General features: G+C 39.9%; 1 protein-coding gene across 18 annotated transcripts in view; it reads left to right on the top strand.

The window, feature by feature from the left end:
• The window catches only part of GPHN (gephyrin), a 263,372-nt gene extending 257,249 nt beyond the window's left edge, over window positions 1-6,123 (top strand). For all 18 annotated transcript variants that reach the window (XM_063159330.1, XM_063159328.1, XM_063159325.1 and 15 more), the window contains 4 exons: window positions 1,123-1,187; window positions 2,174-2,277; window positions 3,438-3,534; window positions 5,116-6,123. In XM_063159330.1, the coding sequence (XP_063015400.1) occupies window positions 1,123-1,187; window positions 2,174-2,277; window positions 3,438-3,534; window positions 5,116-5,249 (400 nt within the window). In that variant the 3' untranslated portion in view covers window positions 5,250-6,123. The remainder of the gene's footprint in view (window positions 1-1,122; window positions 1,188-2,173; window positions 2,278-3,437; window positions 3,535-5,115) is intronic.
• The last annotated feature ends 17,039 nt before the right edge of the window (window positions 6,124-23,162 follow it).

Genomic DNA, 23,162 nt, shown 5'->3' with positions numbered 1-23,162 from the left:
CCCTCCACTTGGTCTGAAAGTTGCTGAGCTCATGTAAGGTTATCTTGTCTAACTGCATTGACAGAAGGAAGTACTGAAAGTTTCTACCAATGATGGTGCTGAAGTGTCACACAAGAATTCAGACTTTCTAGTAAATATGAATGAGCAATTCAATTTTTTGTCCATTGGTTTGTGCACTGGTTATAATAGTTGGAGGTCTGGCACATCGTTCCCATCATGTTAGAGGCATTTTAAAACAGGAACATCAAACACTAATTTCCCCTGTAAACTAGGATATTGATGAGTCTTAACAGATACAAAACTAGGTGATAACGATCAAAGTGCAGCAAATCTTCAAAGTTGTAAACTGTCAGCTGCTGACCAGGTGGAAGTGGTCAGCTCGAGATAAAGCCAAGGAAACCAGCCTTATTATTGCTGCTAGTATAGTTTCTAATGTTTGAAAGGATTGTACTAATATAAAATCCCTTTTTCATGGATGAGTCCCTTCTCTTTGCCAGCCATATTCTTGAACTGTCACACTACTGTCCTATTTGTGTAACAGTAATTGCCCTCACAGCAAGTCATGAAAATCACTGAGCAGCTCTGAAAGGCAGAGAGAGCTCTTCATTGATAGACCTGGGAGTCACCTGGCTGCAGCTCTGCCCGTGGTATCTGAATTTGCTCATCTGCAGACTAGCTGCTCAGAAATACTGCTTCCTTGCAGTACTGTTGTAGAGACTGGAGTAAGAGAATTAGAGTCACCAATGTTATAAAAAATTGGGAACCCTTATATAAAAAACAAACATGGCTCTGTAATTGCATAAGTCCAGTATTACTTCATTGTTAATTGGCTTCTGGCATGAAGACAAGATTTAGATTTTTTGATTACTAGTTCTTTTCCTTTTAGATATTTCCTCTCCAAATTTGTGTACTTAAAACTTCAGAGTTGCATAGCAAGAAAAATTATTCTGTCACCATAAAGAGAGGATTATACTTCCAGTATGGAATAACCAGCAGGTTCTAATGAACTGCTGAGAGAGAGATGTCCTGTTTTTTTTATTTTCTTTTGCAAATGTTTTAAATAATACAGTAATGTTCAGTCAAATTCTAATGCAGATATTAAATAACTTCCTTTCTCTATAGCCTACCAACTACTTTTGCAACTCTGGATATTGACGGCGTAAGAAAAATAATCTTTGCGCTTCCAGGTAAGATGTTTTGTGGATTACTTTTGTTGCTGTGCTTAGATGTCAGACATGAAACAGAATAGTGACACTTCACAGCACCTGTGCCTGGTTTTGGCCCCTAAGGAAGGTACCTGTAAGATTTTCTCAGAAATTTCCAGAAGATATGGACTTACAGGGATGTGCTAAAGAGTTCTTTTTTGTCTGTGTCCTCAGAATTTTCTGGTACAGGTCTTAGGATTTCTTCCACCCAACAATTTCCTTCTATTTTTCGCAGGGATGTTTTTTCCTACAGCTCCCTGCACCTTCACCATAAATACCCTGTGGGTGTAAGTCAGCGCATCCACTCTGACGTACTGAAAATGAAGACAAAAATGAGGGAATGCCAAGGAACATGTCACGGAATATTTTTGTTTAACACGCTCATGCTGTGGAACCAAAAGAGGGCAGCACGGCTGCACCACTGCTGGCTGTGTGCCCTGGGAAAGCACTTGTTTAGAACAGAGATTTCCTTATGGATTTCTGTCCTTCTAAATGAGGAGGAATTTATTTTGTTCTTATTGCTTTGGCTTTCCATGAATTTTGACTACACAAGGAATCCTTGTTTTCTTGATAAGCTGGTGGTTTTCAGATGTATCTCTAGTGCTTCTACCCTCTCTTGCTCTAGTTGCTGCAGGACATTTTCTTACAGGAGAGAGATCAGTGGAGCACCCATCTGATTATAGTATTTTTTTCAAAACTGTTGTCTAGGGAAGTCCAGATATGTAAGACAGTGGTGTTTCACAGGTGGTCATAGACCTCTTTTGTGAGTCAACAGAAAACATATAAATCAGTAGAATTCCCCTCAGAATTTGTCTTAAAGCATTTTGCTACTCTCTTAGGGAATTGAAAGTTGCATGGAAAGCTCTGTAGAGTCCTTTAAAATGAAATTGCTATAAAACATAAGTTCACTTTCAGCATTTCAGAGAAAACCAAGAGGGCATCACCACCAACTGTTCTTTGTCCTACAGGCAATCCTGTGTCAGCTGTCGTCACCTGCAATCTCTTTGTTGTTCCTGCGCTGAGGAAAATGCAGGGTATCCTGGATCCTCGGCCCACCATCATCAAAGCCAGGGTGAGAAGCTTGTCCTCTATTTAAAAATTCTCACAAGAGGTTGAAGCCCAGCTCTTTGGGCTCTGAAAGACTGTTGTGTTTGTGGAATCAGAGCCCTAGACTAGGTCTGGCGGTGGAAGGATGTTCACACAAATAGAGGCACATCCTCAGTCCCTGTTAATGGTAATATTCAGTCCTGTAATGTTTTAGAGTTAGATTGCCATCTAATGGAGTGAGATATAGAGATGCGGAGGCAGCCATTTGCCAATCAGGCAGCAAGGACAATCTCCTGTTTAAAAAAAGACATTTGTTTTAGGCTATGGTAAAAAAATGCAGAGTAATCTGTGAATATCTAGAGCTGGATAGTTCTGTATTAGCAATAGAAAATACAAATTTTAAAGCCTTTTTGTTGAGTTTTTATATAAGAAACCCATATGATCCCCACCCTAAGAAATATAAAACTCTTCTCACTTTTCTAATAAATCATGGATAGTGTAACTCTATTTAATATAGATTTAAGGCATGTTATTATAATGTCTTCTTCTTCTGTTTTTGATTCAAATAAAGTACCAAGGCATACATCAACTTTTGTAGTTTTCTAAGTGTTCTTGGCTATGCACTCTTCTCTTACAGCTTATCCCGTGTCTCTTTTTTGCCCTTCCTCAAGCATCCAGATTTCATCTCACAGCTAAAATATTCTAAAAGAGAGAGCAATTTGCAGTGACCTTCACTTTTGCATGTATTTTCCATTATGAGCCATCGCCCGTATGTCTTTTCATTTCAAAGATTGGCCATTTTCCTTTTGTCAGAGCTGGGAGGATTTTGAATGCGAATACCATTTTTATCCTTCTGCAATGTAATCCAAAGAGACCAGGCTTTTTTTTCTAGAGAAATACTATCTGTAAACTCTCAGTAAAGGAACAGTTTTGGAATATTCCACTTAATGCACAGAGACTCCTTCAGATACTTTGATACTGTAATATCACAGTTGTATTTCCTTAAATACTGCAGTCTCTGCCTTCCACAGCTTTTAATCTTGCACTAGACACCATCTTACCTCAAAATGCAAGTTTTTGAAAAGACTGTTTTTAAGGAAAAACAACTGAACAGATTTTTCCATTGTCTTAGACAGTGCAATGTGAATGCATGACATGTTCATCCTTTGTTTTTTAATCCTGCAGTTATCATGTGATGTAAAATTGGACCCCCGCCCAGAATATCATCGGTGCATTCTGACTTGGCATCACCAAGAACCACTACCTTGGGCACAGAGTACAGGTCAGTGCCAGTCACACAGACTGACAGACACTCTCACACAGCCCTGCCTTCCTAAAGAGGTGTCTGGGAACAACCAGGAGTGTGCACAGGTTGTTTTCATAGAACCCACTTTATGCAGGCTGATTTACTCACACATTTGTGCCTGTGCATACACATACATTAGTACAAAATTTAGTGCTGATATGGCTTGTCAATTTAACCATTAAAACATCCTTTATTTGAATAACCTGCCTTATACACATACACACTACGTGTGTATGCTTGAGTATGTGCATACATTCCTTTTTTTTAAACATCCACTAAGCTTACTTGCTTAAGGCAAGTAAGTCAGGCACACTTACTTTCTTTTGCTGTTGTGCATGTTGTACGCAAGTTGGGGCACACACACACAACAACAAAAGAAGTGTGATTTTAGCTGAACTGGAAAAGTAGGAAAGATAGCAGAGGCTATAGATGTTCTCTTAAAACAGAGTAAGGATTTATTAGTCATGTTTGCCACCTAGGAATACTTCTGAATACTCAGCTGCAGTTGAGGTAAATACTAGATTTGAATACTGGTTCAGCTATGTACTGCTAGAAAGCAGACTGTGACACTTTTGCAAGAGATTTAGGTCCTTAGACAATTGTCTTTTTGCTATATCCAAATTGTTCAACAAAAAGCACCATATGTGAGGCTCCACAGGGAAAATATTAGTTCAGTTCCGGGCCCTCATTGCAAGGAAGTCATTGAGGTGCTGGAGAATTTCCAGAGACAGGCAGTGAACCTGGGGAGGGGTTTGGAGAGCAAGTTCTGTGAGGAGTGGCTGAGGGAGCTGGGGGTGTTTAGCCTGGAGAAAGGAGAATCACAGGAGATCATATCACTCCCTACAACTACCTGAAAGGAAGTTGTAGCCAAGTGGGGGTGGCAACAAGTGACAGGACAAGAGGAAATGGCCTCAAGCTGCACTAGTGGGGGCTCAGGTTGGACATCTGGAAGAACTTCCTCTTGAAAATGCTGTTGAACATTGGAACAGGCTGCCAAGGGAAGTGGTGGAGTCACCATCCCTGGAAGAGTTCAAGGAACAACTAACTGGACATGGCACTTAGTGCTATGGTTTAGTTGAAATGGTGTGTTCTGTCAAAGGTTGGACTTAATGATCTTGGAGATTTTTTTCAGCCTAAATTATTCTATTCAGAGAGAATAGAGTTAATCAAATTTATTCTAGAACAGGATATTAAAAACATTCTAGATTGTGCTGATTTTAATGTTTGTACAAGTGGAATAGGTGTACAAATTGAAAAATAAAGTAATTTTGATAGGATTAGCAATTTAATAGGACAAGATACTTGGTACAGATAATGTGGAAGGCTGGAAAGGAAAACAATCAGAAAAGAGAATGATGGTTTTGAGAGCCAGTGCGGTGACTAAATCTCCACAGAGTTCTCTGTTTCCATCCACCTTGGAACAGAAAGACCCAATCTCCATGAATAAGTTAGCCACATAAACATTTTCATCATAGCAGCTTTTGTTTGTTGTACCATGTTGCAGCATTTGGAACCAACTGAAGAGTGCACTGAAACTGTTCTGCCTCTCTCCCGTAGGGAATCAGATGAGCAGTCGTCTGATGAGTATGCGCAGTGCCAATGGACTGTTGATGCTACCTCCAAAGACAGAGCAGTATGTGGAGCTTCACAAGGGGGAGGTGGTGGATGTCATGGTCATTGGAAGGCTATGATGTCACCAGCAAGAGCGAAGCTTTGATGCATGTCCACATATCATTGACTGTATCCTGTAATATGCAACGGCACAGCTAGTTTTTCCGATTTGGATAAAAGTTGATCAGTATAGTCAACATCTTGAAATATATTTCAAATGGAATTTAAATAAATACCTTTTAAAAAAAAAACTTTAAAACAAATCTTAACAAAGAAATTTATTCTGATTATATCAAAGCAACTTTTTCCTTTTCTTGCAATTGCTTTGTGTGTTCAATGCTAGTTCCAATAGCAGTAGCTTTTAGTAGACAGCAGTAGGTGCCTGCAGAACTTGTGTTTTTTCTCATCTTTAAGATACAACTACTTACGCTCTTAAAACAAGGCTGTCTGCTTATTTATACTAGCGTAGACAACACTTGGATTTCCCTTATTAGTATGCTTCATAACCGCTTCACAGAGAGCTTCTGCTTGTTCTTTATCTTGTATCTCGTGTTGATGTGCACAGTGCCAAAAGCAGAGTGGCTGCGCTGGGAACCCAATGAAGCCCCGAGGTTCTCCCACCTCGCCGCGCATTCAGGGATGTCTCTTGTCCCAGCAGCCACCCAGCTCAGTACTCTTGGGCAGTAACTGGATACCTTTTATTTCAACGAACAAAAAAATTGCTTCCTTAAGTGCTGACAGCCTTTTTAACCAATACATTTAAAAATGTACAGAACTAAAAACTAAAAAAAATCAAAGACTGATCTTGTACAGATATTAGTGTTACCAGCATTCGTGTGGAAATTAAATGAGCAAAGAAATAAAACTAATGTTAAACAACTCTGTACCATAACATTTTCTGTAATGATATTGAAACTTAAATGAATAAAAAAAATCCTCAATCATTATTTAAAATTTCACCTGTTCAGCCTTGTTGTTTGAAACAAAAAAACAGTGATTTAAGAGGGTATTTGGGGTGGGGGAAGAGTGTAGGGAGGAAGAGAAATAGTATGTCCAATCTAGGGCCTTCCCTCCTGTACAGTGTCATGAGTGAACTGAAACTACAGAGTGAGTTTTGTCTCACACCTCCCAAGGGACAAAACAGAAGCAGCACTTGGAGGTTGGGTGGGGTTACAATCAGACTAATCAAAGCTGGAAAATACTTCTTTTCCCCATATAAATTGCATAGCATTCGCAAACAGCTCTTGTGCTGCACTGTCTGGAATTTGATAAAGTGTTCTTTTTCTTTTTTTTTTTTTCCCATGACATACGGACTTTTCAGCTCCCACCAGATTGTGTATTTTGGTAGCTTCATGTTTCATCTGGGATTAAGGCCATAGCAGTGCCCTACAACACCTTGTTTCTTGGACTTCATGGGTAAAATGCTATTCCACCAACTCCATTTGTGAAGCCACAGCATTTATCTATAGTATTTTTGGAAGACTTAGTCAGGGAGAACACAGAAAATTTAAATCCTGACCGCCACAGTGGACCAGAGCCATAGTTCTCTGGTAGTTCTAGAGCATCCCCCTAGGCTGGTTTTAAAACCAAACTCAATGGCCTCCCTATGTGAGCCATTGCAAAGGCTGAAGGCAGGTAGGCATACACTGTGTTTGGTGGCAATCCAGGGATTGATTGTTCAGAGAAACAATAACACAACTTGCTGATCATAGGTTTTTTTGTTCTGGACTACATGTCCACATTTGTGATCTCTCTATGTAGCAGCAGGGTGGTAGCAAATTAAATTCATGGATGTCTGTTTTTACTGTACTAATAAACCACAGAAGGAAGAGAGAAGTGGTTTAACGTATCTCTGAGAAATATTGCAGAACATTGCCCATTATAAGCCAAAGCATTATTACAGTGTAGTTAAGGGTTATTATAGGCAGCATGTGTAATGAAAATCAGAAGTTTATAAAGGGCACCAAACCATAAAGTCTCACTAGCAATCAAGTTCAATAGTTTTAAAGGCAGAGTCTACTCCTTGAGTACATGCATTTGATACATTTGGATATAGAACTTTGACATTTTCACACTCTCCCACCTCTATTTCCTCAGAGGAAGTACAAATGAGGAGTCAGAGCTCAAATGAGGCTACATTATCAAGCAAAAGTTGGAGCTGACAATTAATGATTCTTATACTCTTACCTGACAGGAAACTAAGACTAACAGGATGTTGAAATACTCAAGCACAAAATTTGCCAAAACCTTTATTTTGCCTTAGCTGGCAAATTGAAGTTAGTTTTTAGTATGGGGGAAAAAAAATTATGAAAATTGTCTGTCATTTTTGCTGGTGCTTTCCAAACATTTCTGATACACTTTTATCTCAAATAAATTCAGGAATATATTCCCAACCTAAGATTTCTTTTGTGAGGGTATTTTATACATTTCCCAAAATTACAGGTAAAAAACTCTTTGCTTGGATGCTTTTATCTACAGTTGCTTCTTTCTTGATTCTAAAGCCAGCTGGTGTTGCTCCCATGTAAAAGGTGAAACCTAAGAACTACAGGTTAGGCATGGAAGAGCATTCCTGCATGTACCAAAAAAAAAGCAGAAACTCCTCTTGAAGAGGACGACAATCAAAGTCACAACTATTGATGACAAAGGGTTTGCATGGGCAGAACAGCTGTTGCAGCTGGTTATCATTAAAGCAGCAATCTATAGAACAAAGTATAGCTTCCCATACCTGTATTTGATCCATAAGTTACAATTAAGTGCCTTATCCTCATGACAAAGAGCAACTATAACCCTTCTCCTTCCTGCTGCCAGCTGGTCTCAAGAGACAAAGCACAGCATTTTCAGCATGATACTGTCAGCAGCTGGGTTTCCATATTTACTCCAAGGGAAAAAGCCACACTGGTGTTTTTTCTGTGTTTTTTTTATGGGGTTTTTTATTTGGTTGGGTTTTTTTGAAGCTTGACTGTTGTTTTCTAGTAAATCTATCCCAGCCTCCACTCAGAGACATGATTGTCATGCTGGATTTAAAGTCAGCGTTGAAATGCAGGCAAATCTTGGGTAATTTGTGGGGAGGAAAAGCCTGCACATTTTGCAAATGTTAGAACCTCAGGAGCTGCTGCTAGCTGCATGTTTTCTGGAAGGGCTCAGTGACTCACATTCAGCATTCAGTTAAGGCTTGCTCTTTGCATTTGTGCAATATCGCACACAAGCTGATAAAGTTCTTGGAATGGGAAGCCTTCAAAAGGTGACGCACAGAGGCTCAGTAGCTCTCTAGTTTTAGACTGATCTGGCTCAGAAGACTTGCTCTATCCCAGCACCATACAGCAATACCAAGCATGCTCTGTCCTCATGCAAGGATTTCTGCATTTCCATGGACCCAAGTTGTGTTTAAAAATACAAGAAACCATGTAATTTTTGCAGAGTTAATTCACAAGCAAAACTGAAACCTTATTGTCCTCTACTAACTCTGAAGATTATCTGAGCACACCACGGAAGACAAAGGTATTACCCTGACCTTGATAACCAGGGATTGAAAAATAAAGTTACCTCAAGAAAAGTATAAGATAAAATGAAAGGTAAGTGTATATATAAATATACACACGCACATATATATATTAGCACACAAAAAGCTGCCCCACTGGACTGACAAGGAAACATGCAAAGTGGTTTTTGTCAGTACCTGGCATTCTCCTCATGCAGATATTACTGTAGCCCAAGACAATATAACACATTAATGTGTCTGACAAGAGCCTTTCCTATTTAGGTCTGTCTGTTACGGCAAAGTAACCACTGACTCAGTAATTTTGAAATGTTGTGCTGGTTGGACCACTAAGGGGGACCCAATTTTGTGACCATGTACAGACCAGACCTTGAGCCAAGAAGCCATCATGGACGTTTTCAAGCACTCCTCCCTACACTGGCAATGACTGATACTAGCAGGAGAAGCTTCTATGGGACTACTTAAGAAACTGCTGAGAAGGAAACAACATAACACCAGAATCATCCATGCACTGTGTGGCCTGTGCACTTTTAGCTTATTGGGTATGTTTTTTTTTTTCAAATTGGCCCTCTGCAAAACACTGGCCAATAGTTCACACCTCCAGAGAAGTATAAATGCATGGCAAGGAGATAATTATCCAGCTTTTAAGTTTTATCCCCACCCAGTGTTTGTGGCAAAAACACCCACATTTTCACAGTGTGAAGCAGCATCTCCTCTGTTTTATTCTGAATCTGCCATCTCCTACTTCTGTTTGATGCTTCTTAGTTATTTTTTGTTGGAGCAGACAAAGAGAAGTCATCCTCACTTTGCCAGCCATAATTTTTTAGATAGCTATCTTCTGAATTGAATGTCCTAATCTATGTAGTCTGCCCTTTGTGGTCACAGACTATATGCAAGGGTCTGTAAATTGGATGATTTCTATCACAGATTCATGGAAACATCAAGGTTGGAAAGGACCTTCAAAATCATCAAGTCCAATCCCCAATGCAGCACTGTCACTGTCATCCCTAAATCACATCACCCATCCCTGTTGCTCCTTTTTCACCCTCTTCAGGTTTACTATATTCTGTCAGAAACAAGGAGATCAGAATTGCATACATGTTAAAAGGCACCACTGTCTCGTACCAACCACATCATGATGACTTCTGTTTGTTCTCTATTTCCTAATATTTTTCTTCTTCAGTACTTCTGACTGATATGTTTTTATGGATCTTAAAAATCTCATGGTTTATTGGTAATATTCTTATTTTCTTAAAAGAGATGACCTTAAATTCTCATGCTTTTATTGGTAGTATCCAACCTGGGAACAGTAATTATAACTACAGTTTAAGAAAATAATTTCCTCATATGAGTAACTTTACTTTCATCTGTGTTAAATTTCCTTAGCTGTTTTAACTCACTTCCACTCAATTTTGAGCAATCCCTGTGCAGTTCTTGCTCCTGGTAAATGGGTATCTTCCTGGAATTTAGCTGCCTTCAGTTCAACCTGATAATGGAGACTGCAGTGATTACCTCCACTGAGGATCTGTTCTACGTTTTGTGGAAAGACCTGCTTTGGTGGTTTGACAACTATGCTGTAATATTGATACTTTACCTTATTATGCCTGATCTTTTCTTGTGGTTTCTTGCCAGCTAGACTTCTTGCTGTTGCTGACAGTCTCTTCAGCTATGCTCATTTCAGGATGCTGTTGCGCTGCTTTGGAGAACTGCCAGACAGCCAAGACCATCCTCTTGTATTCGTGAAAATACTGCAGAGAAAAAAAAATAATTTGGCTTAATATTTTTGTATAGCTTTCTTGTATTTGGACGAAGCTGCTGGAACAGGCTTGTTCATGGTCAAGGCTGATGATCAGTCTCCAGAGATGTGGCTCTGCAGAGCTTTGTGGCTCAGGGCATGGGCTGCACTCAAGAGAATGGGCTCAGGGAGTTGTGTAGGCGAGTGAACTGGAGCCAGTGCTGATGACAGCAGGTTGGTTGTGGTGTACTGTGCTGCCTGCCAGGACTTTTGTGTCAGAGCTAGGTAGCTATTCATCACTAAAGATATTGAATAATGAAAATAAAAATGGCCTGAGAGCTATTTACCTGCTGGTCTTAGGAGGGGAGAGGCACACATGCAGATGCAATGGTACTTGAGCCCATCTCACTAAAAGATAGCTGACACCATGCATCTATGACTTTCTGTAATTTACTCCCTAAAGGCCAAATCCAATCAATTTGCCCAATGTGCTATGAAAAGCCAGAGAACAGAGCAGAAGATAGGATTTAATGTGCTCTTGGCAGTCTGCATTGCAAAGGAGTCATGCTGCAGCTTTCTCCATTAGCTGGATTTTTGCTAAGAGGTGGTGACTAGGGTTAGATTAAAACAAAAACTAAAAACCAAAACCAAACCAACACAAGACAAAAAAAAACCCACACAAAAAAAAACCCAAAGAAAAACCTAAAATAAAAACAAACTAACAAACAAACCCCCGCAACCAAAACAACAATAACAAAAAGCCAAGTTAACAGTCCTTTGTTAAGGACTGGGATAAAAAGCAGACACACTAATGATCACAAAGAGGATGTTGGGTGGGCAAACTCAAATAACACCTGGCCCAAGCTTCTCCAGGCCCATCACTTACAGGCACAGCAGAGGACACAGGTACAGGGCAGTCAGATGCCCATTATGTATGACATTCAGAGACTTCTCAGCAAAGGAGAGTATGTTCTTTTTACTTCTACTCCCATCTTCAAGAGCAAGTTTCTCCAGGTAAAAAGTCCTTGAAATGAAAGCATTTAGCATGCTAAAGATAAAATTACTTGCAATTATTACAATTTTTCATTTTCTCCTTCAGCTTCACAGGTACTCCTCATTCAGTTATTCTCACTATTGCTTTTCTGTGTTTACTACACACATAGAGATACATTTCCCTTCTCCTATAGACTCACTCTGCTCACATTTTAAAGGCAATAGTTCAGAAACCCAGCAACAGCAATGCTGCAGATTAGAGAAGAACAGAGATTTATGTTTTCATTTTCCTTTGTGTGGTCCTACTCCTTCCTGTAGCAGCAGCTAGAACTGTTGTAGATAAAAAAAATATGGTTCTGTGCTACCTCATTAAGGTTGTTAGCCACCAATGGCAGTTCAACCCAGTCAAAACCAAAGGCAGCCCTTCCTGGGCAATCTCTCACCACTTGCAGGTTCTCCCACCCTTGCAGTGTAACCACCCTCCCTGCCTGTCATCCAGCACTGGCCAAAGCCCTGCAGGACCCTGGCAACAGCCTGCACCCCTACGATTCTGCATTCACAGTGTGTCCAATATGTGAATTCTGTTTACATGCTGTACCTCAGCAGTGTTTTTCACAGGATTTCACTCCCTCCCTTTGTGATAATTATGACATCCTTTGGTCTTACCTTGATTAATTAAATCTTGCATTGTTGATACACCTGCAGAATGTTAATGAGCTTTGTCTCCTTTTTCAGGGTACTTTATGATTTATTCCTGCTTTATTTATCAGACCTAATTTACTACAAAGAAGGCAGCTGCCCTAACCAATCAATCCAAGAAAATAGCTCCATTACTGATTCATTTACACTAAAATAAAATTTAAAAGTAGCCTTTGATCTTTTTTACATACTGTATCTCACATTTGGGAGGAGATTCTACTAGACATACAGAAATTTAAAGCACTGCCCTTCCTCAAATTCCTTCTTAGGACATCTTTTCTCTGATGCCTGTCAAAACCAAGCTCTGGCAATGGTACATAACATGTGATTTCATTATCAACTTAATCATATGGTTATACTAGCAACTTATTCTTCTTATATTTTCTCATTTTTCTTTCTGTAATTTCATGTCTCACACTAAATTACCTGGGATATTTTTCCAGTCTGTTTTAGTACAGCATTTAGCATGATCCTGGTTCAAAACCATTAACATCACAGTAATGCTAGAAAGACAGTGAATCATCAGAACAGTGTCTCTCCCATCATGTTTACACTAGGACAAATTATTGATAATAGTACTCAAGAGGTTTCTGACTACAGCAATCAGATATCCAATGTTTTGAATTACACATGAAGAGCGATTTGCAATCATCCTTTATCTTTATTCACCTTCTTTCCCTTCTTTTCATTTATGCATACTCCCGTTTCATTATTCCACATTCTCCTCTCTCCTCACCAGCCCAGCAGATAAGCTCTAGGGCCACCAAGCAACTATGAAATCAGTTGGTAGTGTGGTCTCTGATAGACCATATGGCAAATGTCAGCATCGATGGAGCTTTTATTTTTTTTGTTCAGGTTAATAAAAAATAGAACCCATTTGTCCACAACTGACCCAACTGTGTGATCACTGATCCCTGTGCTGTCAGTCCCTGTTCACCAACGCCTAATGTGATACTGCAGCACACCCATGTTCCCATAGGAAAGTATGAAAAACTTCTGGAAACTCTCACAGTGGCCATCCCACATGAAATATGTGGAACTTACCAGGTGAGTTAGCACCCAGAAGTGTTAAGTATTTCTTTGAAGATTAATTAAGAAATACAAATGGATTTTCCATTTCCATACACTGTTTTTCTTCTTTTAAGGGTGACTTTATTAACAGACCTTGTGACCCTGAGACGAAAGCCAGTTTCTACAGAGCTCATATTTACACTGGCTCTTTGTCTCACCACTATCACCATAAAGTTAGCTGAAACAAATTTAAAACACACCTTTTGGCCCCACTCCAGTAACCATTTCAGGCCAATGCTATCCATACACACATAGATTAAAAAATCACTGCTAATACACAATAAACCTTTCTCTAAATATATCAGAAGCTGACAGCTGGTAGGAAGATTGGGATATAGGACTCTCAGGAAATAAGACAGTAGAATAAAGGCATTGTAGAGACAAGAATCCAGAGAATGTGAGAAAGTAAGTAAGGGGGTTATAAAATTTCTTAGCTGATACTTTCCTGCTTCAACTATACCTACAGAGCCACCATTCTTTTCCTGTCAAAGACTGGATCCTTTACCAACTTCTGGACATAAGCTGACCTGACATGAATGTCAGCTCCTGTATGTACAGCCATTGTCACTAGTTATTCAATGTAATAAAGTCAAGATCCAGAACTAGAATCTCTATTTTTCTTTACAGAATAGATGTTTTATTTTTTTCCAGTCATACTTCCAGTAGAGGTTTAATAGCTTTAAGTGTTGGCTGTTGCTCACTATTGACTTCTCAACTTTAACATCTTCCTTCACACACTTCTCCATTTTGTTAAGTCATGAAAGTATGCATGAGCCCTTGTTCAATCAACCTCCTTTTTTGTCCACATGCTCTTACTCTGTGGTCTTCTTTATTGCTGGGGTTTAAGTTTGCATTTTCATTTGTATTATTATATCCTCCCTGTTCTCTTCCTGGTTAGACAGAAATCTTTGTGCACATGGGAGACTTACAGGTATCTCTACCTCAGCTGCTTGAAAGAAGACAGAAAGATTTTAGTAGGGATTGGTGTCAAAATCTGGATGGGCAGAGAGCAAAGATCTTATCTCTCTTATCTTTCCCAACAGGAGCAAAAAGAGAAGAGTAAACACACAGAAAACATGAAAACTAGGTATGTATGTTTGGAAAATGAATCTAATATATTTAGTTTCTGCTGCTGACTTTGAAAAGTAAAATGTGTCATATTTTTGTCTTCAGAAAATATGCTATTGCAAAACATTTGCAGGTTTACTGTAGAATACAGGTTTTAGTTTCCAGACTTTGGTTTCTCAGATAGTTGTTCAGGGCTTTTGAAAGACCATTTCAAAGCAATAACCTTTTGGGTTCACAAAGATGGGCAATCAAGCAAAAGTGCATGAATATTCAGTGACTGAAGTGCCAGTGGTCTCCTTGAATGCTGAAGGATCTGCGTACAGACAGCTTTGATTTAGACTCCCAGTATGTGAAAGAATCATTTAGTGTGAGGCTCACTCAATGTTTCCTTTCTGCCCAAAATCAGCAGTATGTCCTGGCACCAGAAATGTGTCTTTTCTGCGTCTCCTGCACTGCCATATGCACCCTGGCTTGCGCAGAAAAGGAGCAGATTTTTTGTCGGTGGTGTTGCACAAACTAGGCAAGTAAAAGTTAGATGGCAGAAGGAAATGAAAACTGTCTCTTATATAAGCATCTGCACCACAGCAAAGAAAAAGGCTTCACCACTATCACTTCCCAAGCTACATGTACACATCAAGTGATGTGCTTGGATGTCTACTATGTTCAGATGTGTCATATATAAGTGCAGTCCATAACATTTAAATATCTCAAGTGTGCCTGCACCTGAAAACAAGACTTATTACATAATTTACCAATATTTGTTTCTACTGCAGACAGAAAAGAGACTAAAAGAGCACCTATTTCATACTCATCCTGGTAGATAATGACATTACTAGGATAAGGCTTATTTATTCCTGAGTTTGTTGGAAATGGTATAATCCTTTTTCCTGCTTTTTTTAGGTCAAATACAATGAAGAAAAAAAGGGGGAAAAAATACTAGACTTCAGGTATGACAGTTTTTCTGCTATTTATTCACTTCCCTATTGCTATTCCTAATTTAATAATAGATGAGAGAAGCTGAAACTTCATGGGTTGCAAGTTCTTTAGAACAAATTTTCCTATGTACTCATTGCCAATAGATCAGCAATTGTTTGGCCATATTATTAGAAGATACCCTGTGCTTATTCCCTGCTTGAGAATATCCTTGAGAATATAAATTAACTTAATACTCTTTGAGGGCAGCTCATGTGTAATCAGGTTCCAGTCTGGAACACTGTAAGGAACTAGTGAGTGGCAAATTCAAATTCTTGATAGCACCCATACTGTGAAGAAGAGTGAAAGAGCATTCAGTATAACTAGAAATGCCAACATTATTTTCCATGGGGAAAAAAAAATTTCTAGATCCTGTTTATGAACAGAGCAAAGTAGCACTTACTGACAAGGTGGTCCCAAAGAAAATGGTTGTAACAGCATATTTTCTGCTCAAGGTACTTTTGCTCAAGTAAGTACTTGAATGACACAAAATTTATGAAGCGCTGTTGTATAAATTTTAAATGCTGCAAAAATACAGACCAGTAAGAGTATTTTCATACTCATCAATGCACAGACTGGGTGCAGATGCTTACCATCAGTCTTCACATAAACTTACACATTAGAAGTGAAGAAGATGAAAATTGTACAATGTTGGTAAATTCATTATACGGATTTTGAGTACTCCTATATAAGGCACAGCTGTTTATATTAATCAGAAATTATTATTTTGCTAAAAGAGGTAATAGGTATGAATGATTTCATGCCAAGATATGCTGCACATAGTAACTAATAGAATGCAATAAATTTAAGATTTAATTAGGAGTACCTCCCTCATAAGCTAAATACCACGTCTGGAGGAGCATTGCACACTGCCTACAATAAAACATTTATTTGCATTCAAACAACCTGTCTGGATGCAAATAACAGGACCATCAGAAATAACCTTATCTTTAGGAAAAATGTTAAATCCATCAAAATATAGGGATCAGACGCCAAGCAAGGAGTGATAGTTCTCATGAGAAATGACATTAATGAGATATACTCTTTCAAATTCTGAGAGCTGAACTGTTGTTAAGTAAATGTATTTGCCCCAATTACAAGTATGTCATAACCCAAGATAAGCTGACGAGACAAGACTGAAGAATTAACAAAACACTTCCACAAAGACTTTCTGCAGTGGTAAATGTGACAACGGTGACCATAAAGCTCATGACATTTGTTCTGAAGTCATTAATTTGGCAAAGCAAAACCAGAATAACTAGTCTTGAGCATTGTGCTTCTCCTGACTGACTGGACAGGTAGATATGGTCCTTTAACTGCAGAAACCATGATCACTGAGAATATCCTGTGCTGACTAAAACTGTCACTCTGACAGGCCTTGAAGAGGCAAGGTGTGGCAAAGGACTGCTGCCCCATGCAAATGGAGCTGCTGTTCAGCCTCAGTTTACTGGAATCCCATCTAAAATGCTCTCAGGCAATGCTGCAAAGAATAAACAACGTCAGAGTATAGTGTTTCCCTGACTACAACAGTGGGAAGAAGGACGAATTGCCTGCATTGCAAATGTAGTAAAAAATACCTCTTAATTGCTGTGCCTGGAGCAAAGAAAAATAACTCAGCACGGATGCTTGCTGGGTTACACACCAAAACAGTCCTATCCTGAGCTGATTCAGTAGACTGGTATGCAGTGCTGGCTCACCGAGCCAATACAGTCTATCAGCTCCCGTGAAAGAAAAATTACTGCTGGGAGAATGACAGTCATTGAAGATCCTGCAAGCAGTAGAACTACCAAGCATAATGGCTTTGACTATGCTTTTTAGGAAATATTGCAAAATTGAGCAGTATTCATGCAGTATATTCCAAAGCAATTTTTGCAGCTCTCTGGCAAGATGCAGCTTCATGAGAAGGTTCTGGAATTGGCACTGCAGTTTATAGATTTATTCAAGGGTAATGAAGACCATCCATATAGCTCTACACAGCTATGGAAAGGATTGTTCTGTTAGTACCAAAACAACATTTTCCTTCCTTAAAGGCAATTGTGTGGCTGCTACTGCTTTCTTAAAGGTATTAGGCAGACCAGCTTTGTAATTTATGGCATATGACACATATGCTGTAACACAGGACAAGAATATCATGGTGCTATCCCCCTTAATTCACTATCACAAATCAAGTAGCTATGCCTCCATTGCTTGATGGGTAAATGAAATCAACTGGCATTTCATAAGGAAGACATTATATTGGAATCAGCATGGACTTCTACAAAGGGACTGGATGCCATACCTGAATTACCTCTGTGCCATGAACTCCAGCTTTATAGCATGTGATGAAATGAGATAAGAAGGATTTTTCGGAGCATGGTTCTCAAAGAAAAAAAAAAAGGTTGATCTCAGTTTCAGAATATTTTCAATAAAACATACAGAATTAGGGATCCAAATAAAGCAGATTTTCAGCAACAATTTTAATGCTGGGGAACAACAGACATGCTGGCTGGCACTTAATTGCCCCAGATGTTGTTTATAATCTGCTGAAAGAAAGCTGAAAAAAACAGAGGAATATTCAAGCAAAGGTTTTTAAAAGAACAATTTTGAAATTGATTCTGCCTCATACTGTATTCAAACATCCATGTTGTTAAAGTTACAACACAGATTAGCCACAAATCTTCTTGGGTCAGTAATTAAGGGAGAGGAGAGCTATCATACTGGGATGCACAAACTGCAAGTCTACACCAAAAAAGACTCATAAAGCATAGCATGTAAGATTATGTCAGTGAAAACTTAGAAAAAGGGAACAAGGAGAATTATGATGTTTGTGTTTGTCTTAGAGTATCTCACACCTGACCTACTGTACATCTAGTTTGCATTCAAGAGAAACATTTCTTGCATTTCAGGTTTATAGAATATGTGAACTGTAGTGTCACACTTTTGAGTGACAAATATATAAAGCTCAAGCTTTACACTGCAGCATGATCAGATAGGAAGGTCTTGTCTTCAACATAATTACCACTACTGTGCTGCCTTTCAGGAAAAATGATTGTACCTGGGAAGAATCTAAAAACCACAAATTACTTACTTCAATAGGATTTACCACATAAGTATTTTCCTGAGGCAGTATCAACTGCTGAAACTTTAGTTGGTTCTTTTTGTTGGTTCTTCCTCTATTTTCTCACAGATCCCTGAGCTATCTCATACGCTGTTATTTCTTCACAAACAGAGGAAAAGCAAGAATCAGCAAACAGATACAGAGAGATAAGATAATCACTAACTTAGTGGGGGAAAACAGTGGAAGAAGGATAATTTTTATTACCTGTTCTTTCTTTTCTGGATTAAAAATAGTGCCCCAAAGTGTTACACTAACAACCTCACTTCCAGTTTTTATTTGGGGCACTCTTCTTCTGGGAACCATTCCTATTTCTGAGCTTCAAAACCCACATTGAGGGATGGATAGTACTCCCAGATTGAAGACGTTTCTTCTGGAGATTAACCTTTTTCTGCAGCTGAACTGCTGCTGGGTTTATGACCTACTCATAAATACTATGACCTTACTTGCAGTTGTACAATTTTTTTATCTGAAGGATTTTAAGGAGTGGCAGAGGACACTAGAAACCAGAGAGGAAGATGTTCTGGCTACCCAGATGAAAGTGAATGCAAAATGAGGTTATCCAATAGGAAATAAGCAAAAATTCAAGATGCTGTCCAGGAGAAAAACGTAACTGCATTTGAATCCTTGGTATTTGTTGTCCTGAACGATGAAAAATGTTGAAATAAAATTGGATTCCTGTGTTGATTTCAAAATTTAGGGTTTCTATTGCTGGGTTATGGAGACCAAGAATTCTATTTTATTTTTCTTGCTTAATGCAGAATTTGGCTTATGGACTTTGGTGTTTTGCATGCTTTTCAAAACATTAGATACTGAATGCAACCGGCCCTGCATGTGGACTAGTGCTGCTGTTACATTCTTTTAGATGGCTGGGGCATGTGTCTACTTAAGAGCTAATCATCAAATTCGTAGCCATGAGATATCAAATTGCTGTAAATCAGACTGGAAAGCTCACTGACAGATGCTGTCATTTCCCCAGCAACACAGGGAGAATATATAGACAAAGTCTGAGCAGGCAGGAGCTCACTTCCATTCATATTCAATTACAGGTGACATTTAAATGTGATTATCCAAGATATAAGCTATCAATATTTGAAGGCCAAGGGAAAAATCTCTGTGAAGTTCTCAGAGACAGGAAGAAAAAAGTCTATTTCAATAGATGTCAGACATGAAAGTAGAGAGATAAAAAGAAGAGAACACAATTTCTCAAAGCTGTGCAAGAATTAAAGATCAAGAAGAAAAGGGTAATCAAGATAATAAAAGAAGTAACCAAACAAACAAACAGCAGAAAGGTCAAGAAAGAGACTGGAATACAGACTCTGGCATCAGGCAGACAAGAATGCCTTAGGGATTGCATAAAAAAAGTATTTTGGCAAATAGAGAGGGAGGACACCAGCTTGGAAGGGATCCAAGGTGGAGTTAGAAGAGAAAGTACATCTGCTACAGAATTGATTCTCCTGTGAGTTTAGAGATAAAGAGTTTAGAGATAAAGGGGAGGAGAGTTATGGGGCAGACAGATGGGGATTACTTCTCCAACCCACTGACATAAGCACTGGGGCCAGTGAGGCTCTTCTGACAGCACTGCTTTTTTGCAACTGTCTGTAGAACCATTCATAGACTGCAAAGCATAAATATAGTTAAACAGTGACATTAAAAGGAATTTTTACATGATCCCTTGGTGATTTTTCATTTCCCCTCCAGAGGGCAATGGTTTCAAAGAAAACCTTTTGTTCTATGTTAGGCTGATTCCTCAGCTTGAGTCTGAATTTAGTTTTTCTCCTTTCTATCGATTGCAATCAGCCAGATTTAGATGGATCACAATTATATCTGCACCCTGCTGGCAAACAGTGACACCGATTCATGTCAAGTTCAGTCAAGTTCAATTCATCAAAGATGAACATTTTCTTTGTTAAATAATATTTGTCTGTGGAGTTAATGTACCGATCTGAAAAGAAAGTTCTATAATAAATAAAGTTGCCTAAATGCACTGATTCTGCAGCTGCAAGCAGGATTTAATGTTTCCATAATCCCAGATAGTAAAACATAGAAAAAATGTTGTCTAAAATTAAAATGTTCAAAGATCCAAGCTCACAAAAGGTATCACTTGGGTATTTCTTTTCAGTTCCTTTCTACTTAAAGATAATAACTGAACACTTTGAACAAGAGATGGAACAGAAAGCTTTATACTACTTTGGTAAGTAGTTTTCTCATTTCCTTTAAAAGCTGTCTTGGTAGATCCTCACATGAAAGATTAATCAGCTAAGACAAAACAAAGGAAGATTAAAAGCTTTGATCTTCCCAATCATCACTCCACTGTCATTCCTCATCCTCCCATTCACCTTCTTTCGCTGTATATTTTCTTTCTAATTTGAAGATTTTGTTAAATTCAAGCTAAAATGTTTATTTTCTCAGAGTAATTTCTGTGTTCTCAGCATACCACCAAACAGCACCCACAAGGCAAAATGAACGGTAAGAGCTGTCTGCCAAAGGGATTCAAAACAGAAAGGTTATCTGGGTCTTCACATATAATGCTGCTGATCCTGTGCTCTATTGTGAATCGTATTCAGGTGTGACAACTTCTTGGCCTGACAGAGTATTTTAATCTGTTGGATAGAATTAGCCAAGCACATCTCATTCCAGCACCATTTGAATGGATTTGCCAGCTGGGCGCAGGCTAATATTAGGGTTTCTGTGATGCCTTGTGAAAGCCAGAGGGAGGAGATTGGTTACCAAAGAAACAAACAGATCTTTAAGCAGATATATCCAAGAGATATCCCAAGCTCAGTCTTAACCTGGTCTGGTAACCCCTTCTGGCAAAAAAATTAAACTTCAGCTACAGGTACAAGACAGTATAGGATGGAAATGGAAATTCTAAACTTGATGAGAATCCTCCTTTATTTTATTCTTTATATATTAAAGAAAATTCCCTTATCTTGGTTTAAAAATGGCTGCTGGACAACATGCAAATTGGAGGCAATGAGATTTTCTGTGGAAAGGAATGTACAAATGCTATCAGCTGAAGGAAACTGTAAGCAGAATTTGTGCCTTTTTTTTGTCTGACCATCCCAACCTCGGACGTAGAAAAGAGAGTTCAACAGTAAACAGATAACCTGATCAACCTACCTACTTTTTGCAGCCATATTTCCTAGGAAAGTATCACATTTTGAAAACACCCTTTGGTTCTAAGATCCTTTGTCAAAGTGCTTTCTAAAAAAGGGTTCATGTGAACTTTCATGGACCATGTTCATATGAAGGTAAGAAGAACCACGCTTGGTGCTGCTCAGCCACAAATTACCAGTGTCATGGTTTCCCTCTCTTTTTTATTTCCCAAGTAAATAATTCTGCAGTCCACAAACATCTGTATGTCCTGCAGTTCTCCAGTTGTGTTTGCTTGATGCAAAGCCCCTCATTATTGGTCAGAACAGAAATAGATGTTAATATGTTAATAGATGGTAAATGCACTTTACAAGGCATTACTGCCCTGGGGAGTTTGAGCCACAATGTGGACAGGTAAAAGGCTTTCAGACTTTCCTCTGCAGGTAACTGGGCAGGACGTACCTTAGTGTCTTAAGCCTTTTCACACAGTAAGAATAACCATAAGAACGTTATTTTGGGACTTCTAAAATTAATTTTTGTATCTCAGTGTTTAGAACAGAACCAAAAGAAAACATGATATAGAGGGTACCATTATAGAAATTGTGGATTTCACTGTGAAGAATGATAGCATTAAATGGCACAGATTTTTATATGGTTTAAATGGAAGCAAGGAGAGATGGACTAAAGCAGGTATCTCTTTAGGACTTAGTTATCTAAGAAAGCCTTTCTTTATTAGTGTGGTTACCGAGAACATTTCCTCTAATGCCTTGAGCAATGATCTAGGCAGGCTAGCCTGAAAAACCAGGGAAGTGCAGTTTGCAGCTCAAAGTCAAACTTAACTGTTGCATACTGAAAAGACGTTTCCCTGTTCCTGAAAAACACAGCCAAGAACATAAACAATCCGGTAAAACTACTTGTAACCTCCTGTTTTCTTCATCGTTCCAGACGGTGTGTTACGGGCACCTTCTGTGCCTCAGCCTCCCGGAGGCAGAGTGGACTCTCGATGAGATTAAATACTTTTTTCCCCACGCAGGCTCCAGCCTGGCTGGGGCGTTCAAGCTCGGGCTGAGGACGCGGCGGCAGCAGCAGCAGCTGGCGAACAGGGGATGCCAGGGAGGGTGGATGGGGGACAAAGGGCTTGCAGAGGCCCGGTGCGCCCCGGGCCCAGCGGAGCTGCAGCGGGCGGGAGGCGGCAGCCGGAACTGGGCGAGCAAGAAGGGCGAGTGGCCCGGCGGGCGAGCCGGCTCTGCTCGGGGCACGGGCTCCCGAGGCGGTCCCGCTCCGGGGCGCAGAGAAAGCCGTGGGACAGAGACGGGAGATGACGGCGGGAATGGACTGGACTGAAATGGGCTGCCCAGGGAGGCGGTGGAGTCACCGTCCCTGAAGTGTTCAAGTAAAGACCGGCCGCGGCACTCATCAGTGCCAGGGTCCAGCTAACAAGGTGGTGCTCGGTCATAGGTCGGACTCGACCGTGTCGGACGTCTTTTCCAACCTACTCAATTCAGTGATTCTGCGAGGAAGGACACACAGAAGCAGCGCACATATCACGTGTCCCCTCCACCTGAGGGCAGCCCCAACCCGACAGCCCCGACCGCCGCTGCGGCCTCCGGGGCAGCGCCGCGCTCCCCGCCGGGCCGAGGCGGCCGTGGGGCGGCCCCGCGCCTGCGCGGCGGGGCGGGGCGGTGGCGCTGGGCCGGGCGCGGGGCCGGGCCGGGCCGGGCCGGGCTGGGCGGCGGCTGCGCAGCGCTGCGGGGGCTGTGGCCGGGCGG

The sequence above is a fragment of the Melospiza melodia genome, chromosome 6 (assembly GCF_035770615.1).
Source record: "Melospiza melodia melodia isolate bMelMel2 chromosome 6, bMelMel2.pri, whole genome shotgun sequence".
Taxonomy (NCBI): Eukaryota; Metazoa; Chordata; class Aves; order Passeriformes; family Passerellidae; genus Melospiza; species Melospiza melodia.
Note: the sequence above shows the minus strand (reverse complement) of the source record. Positions and strands in the feature narration are given on the sequence as shown.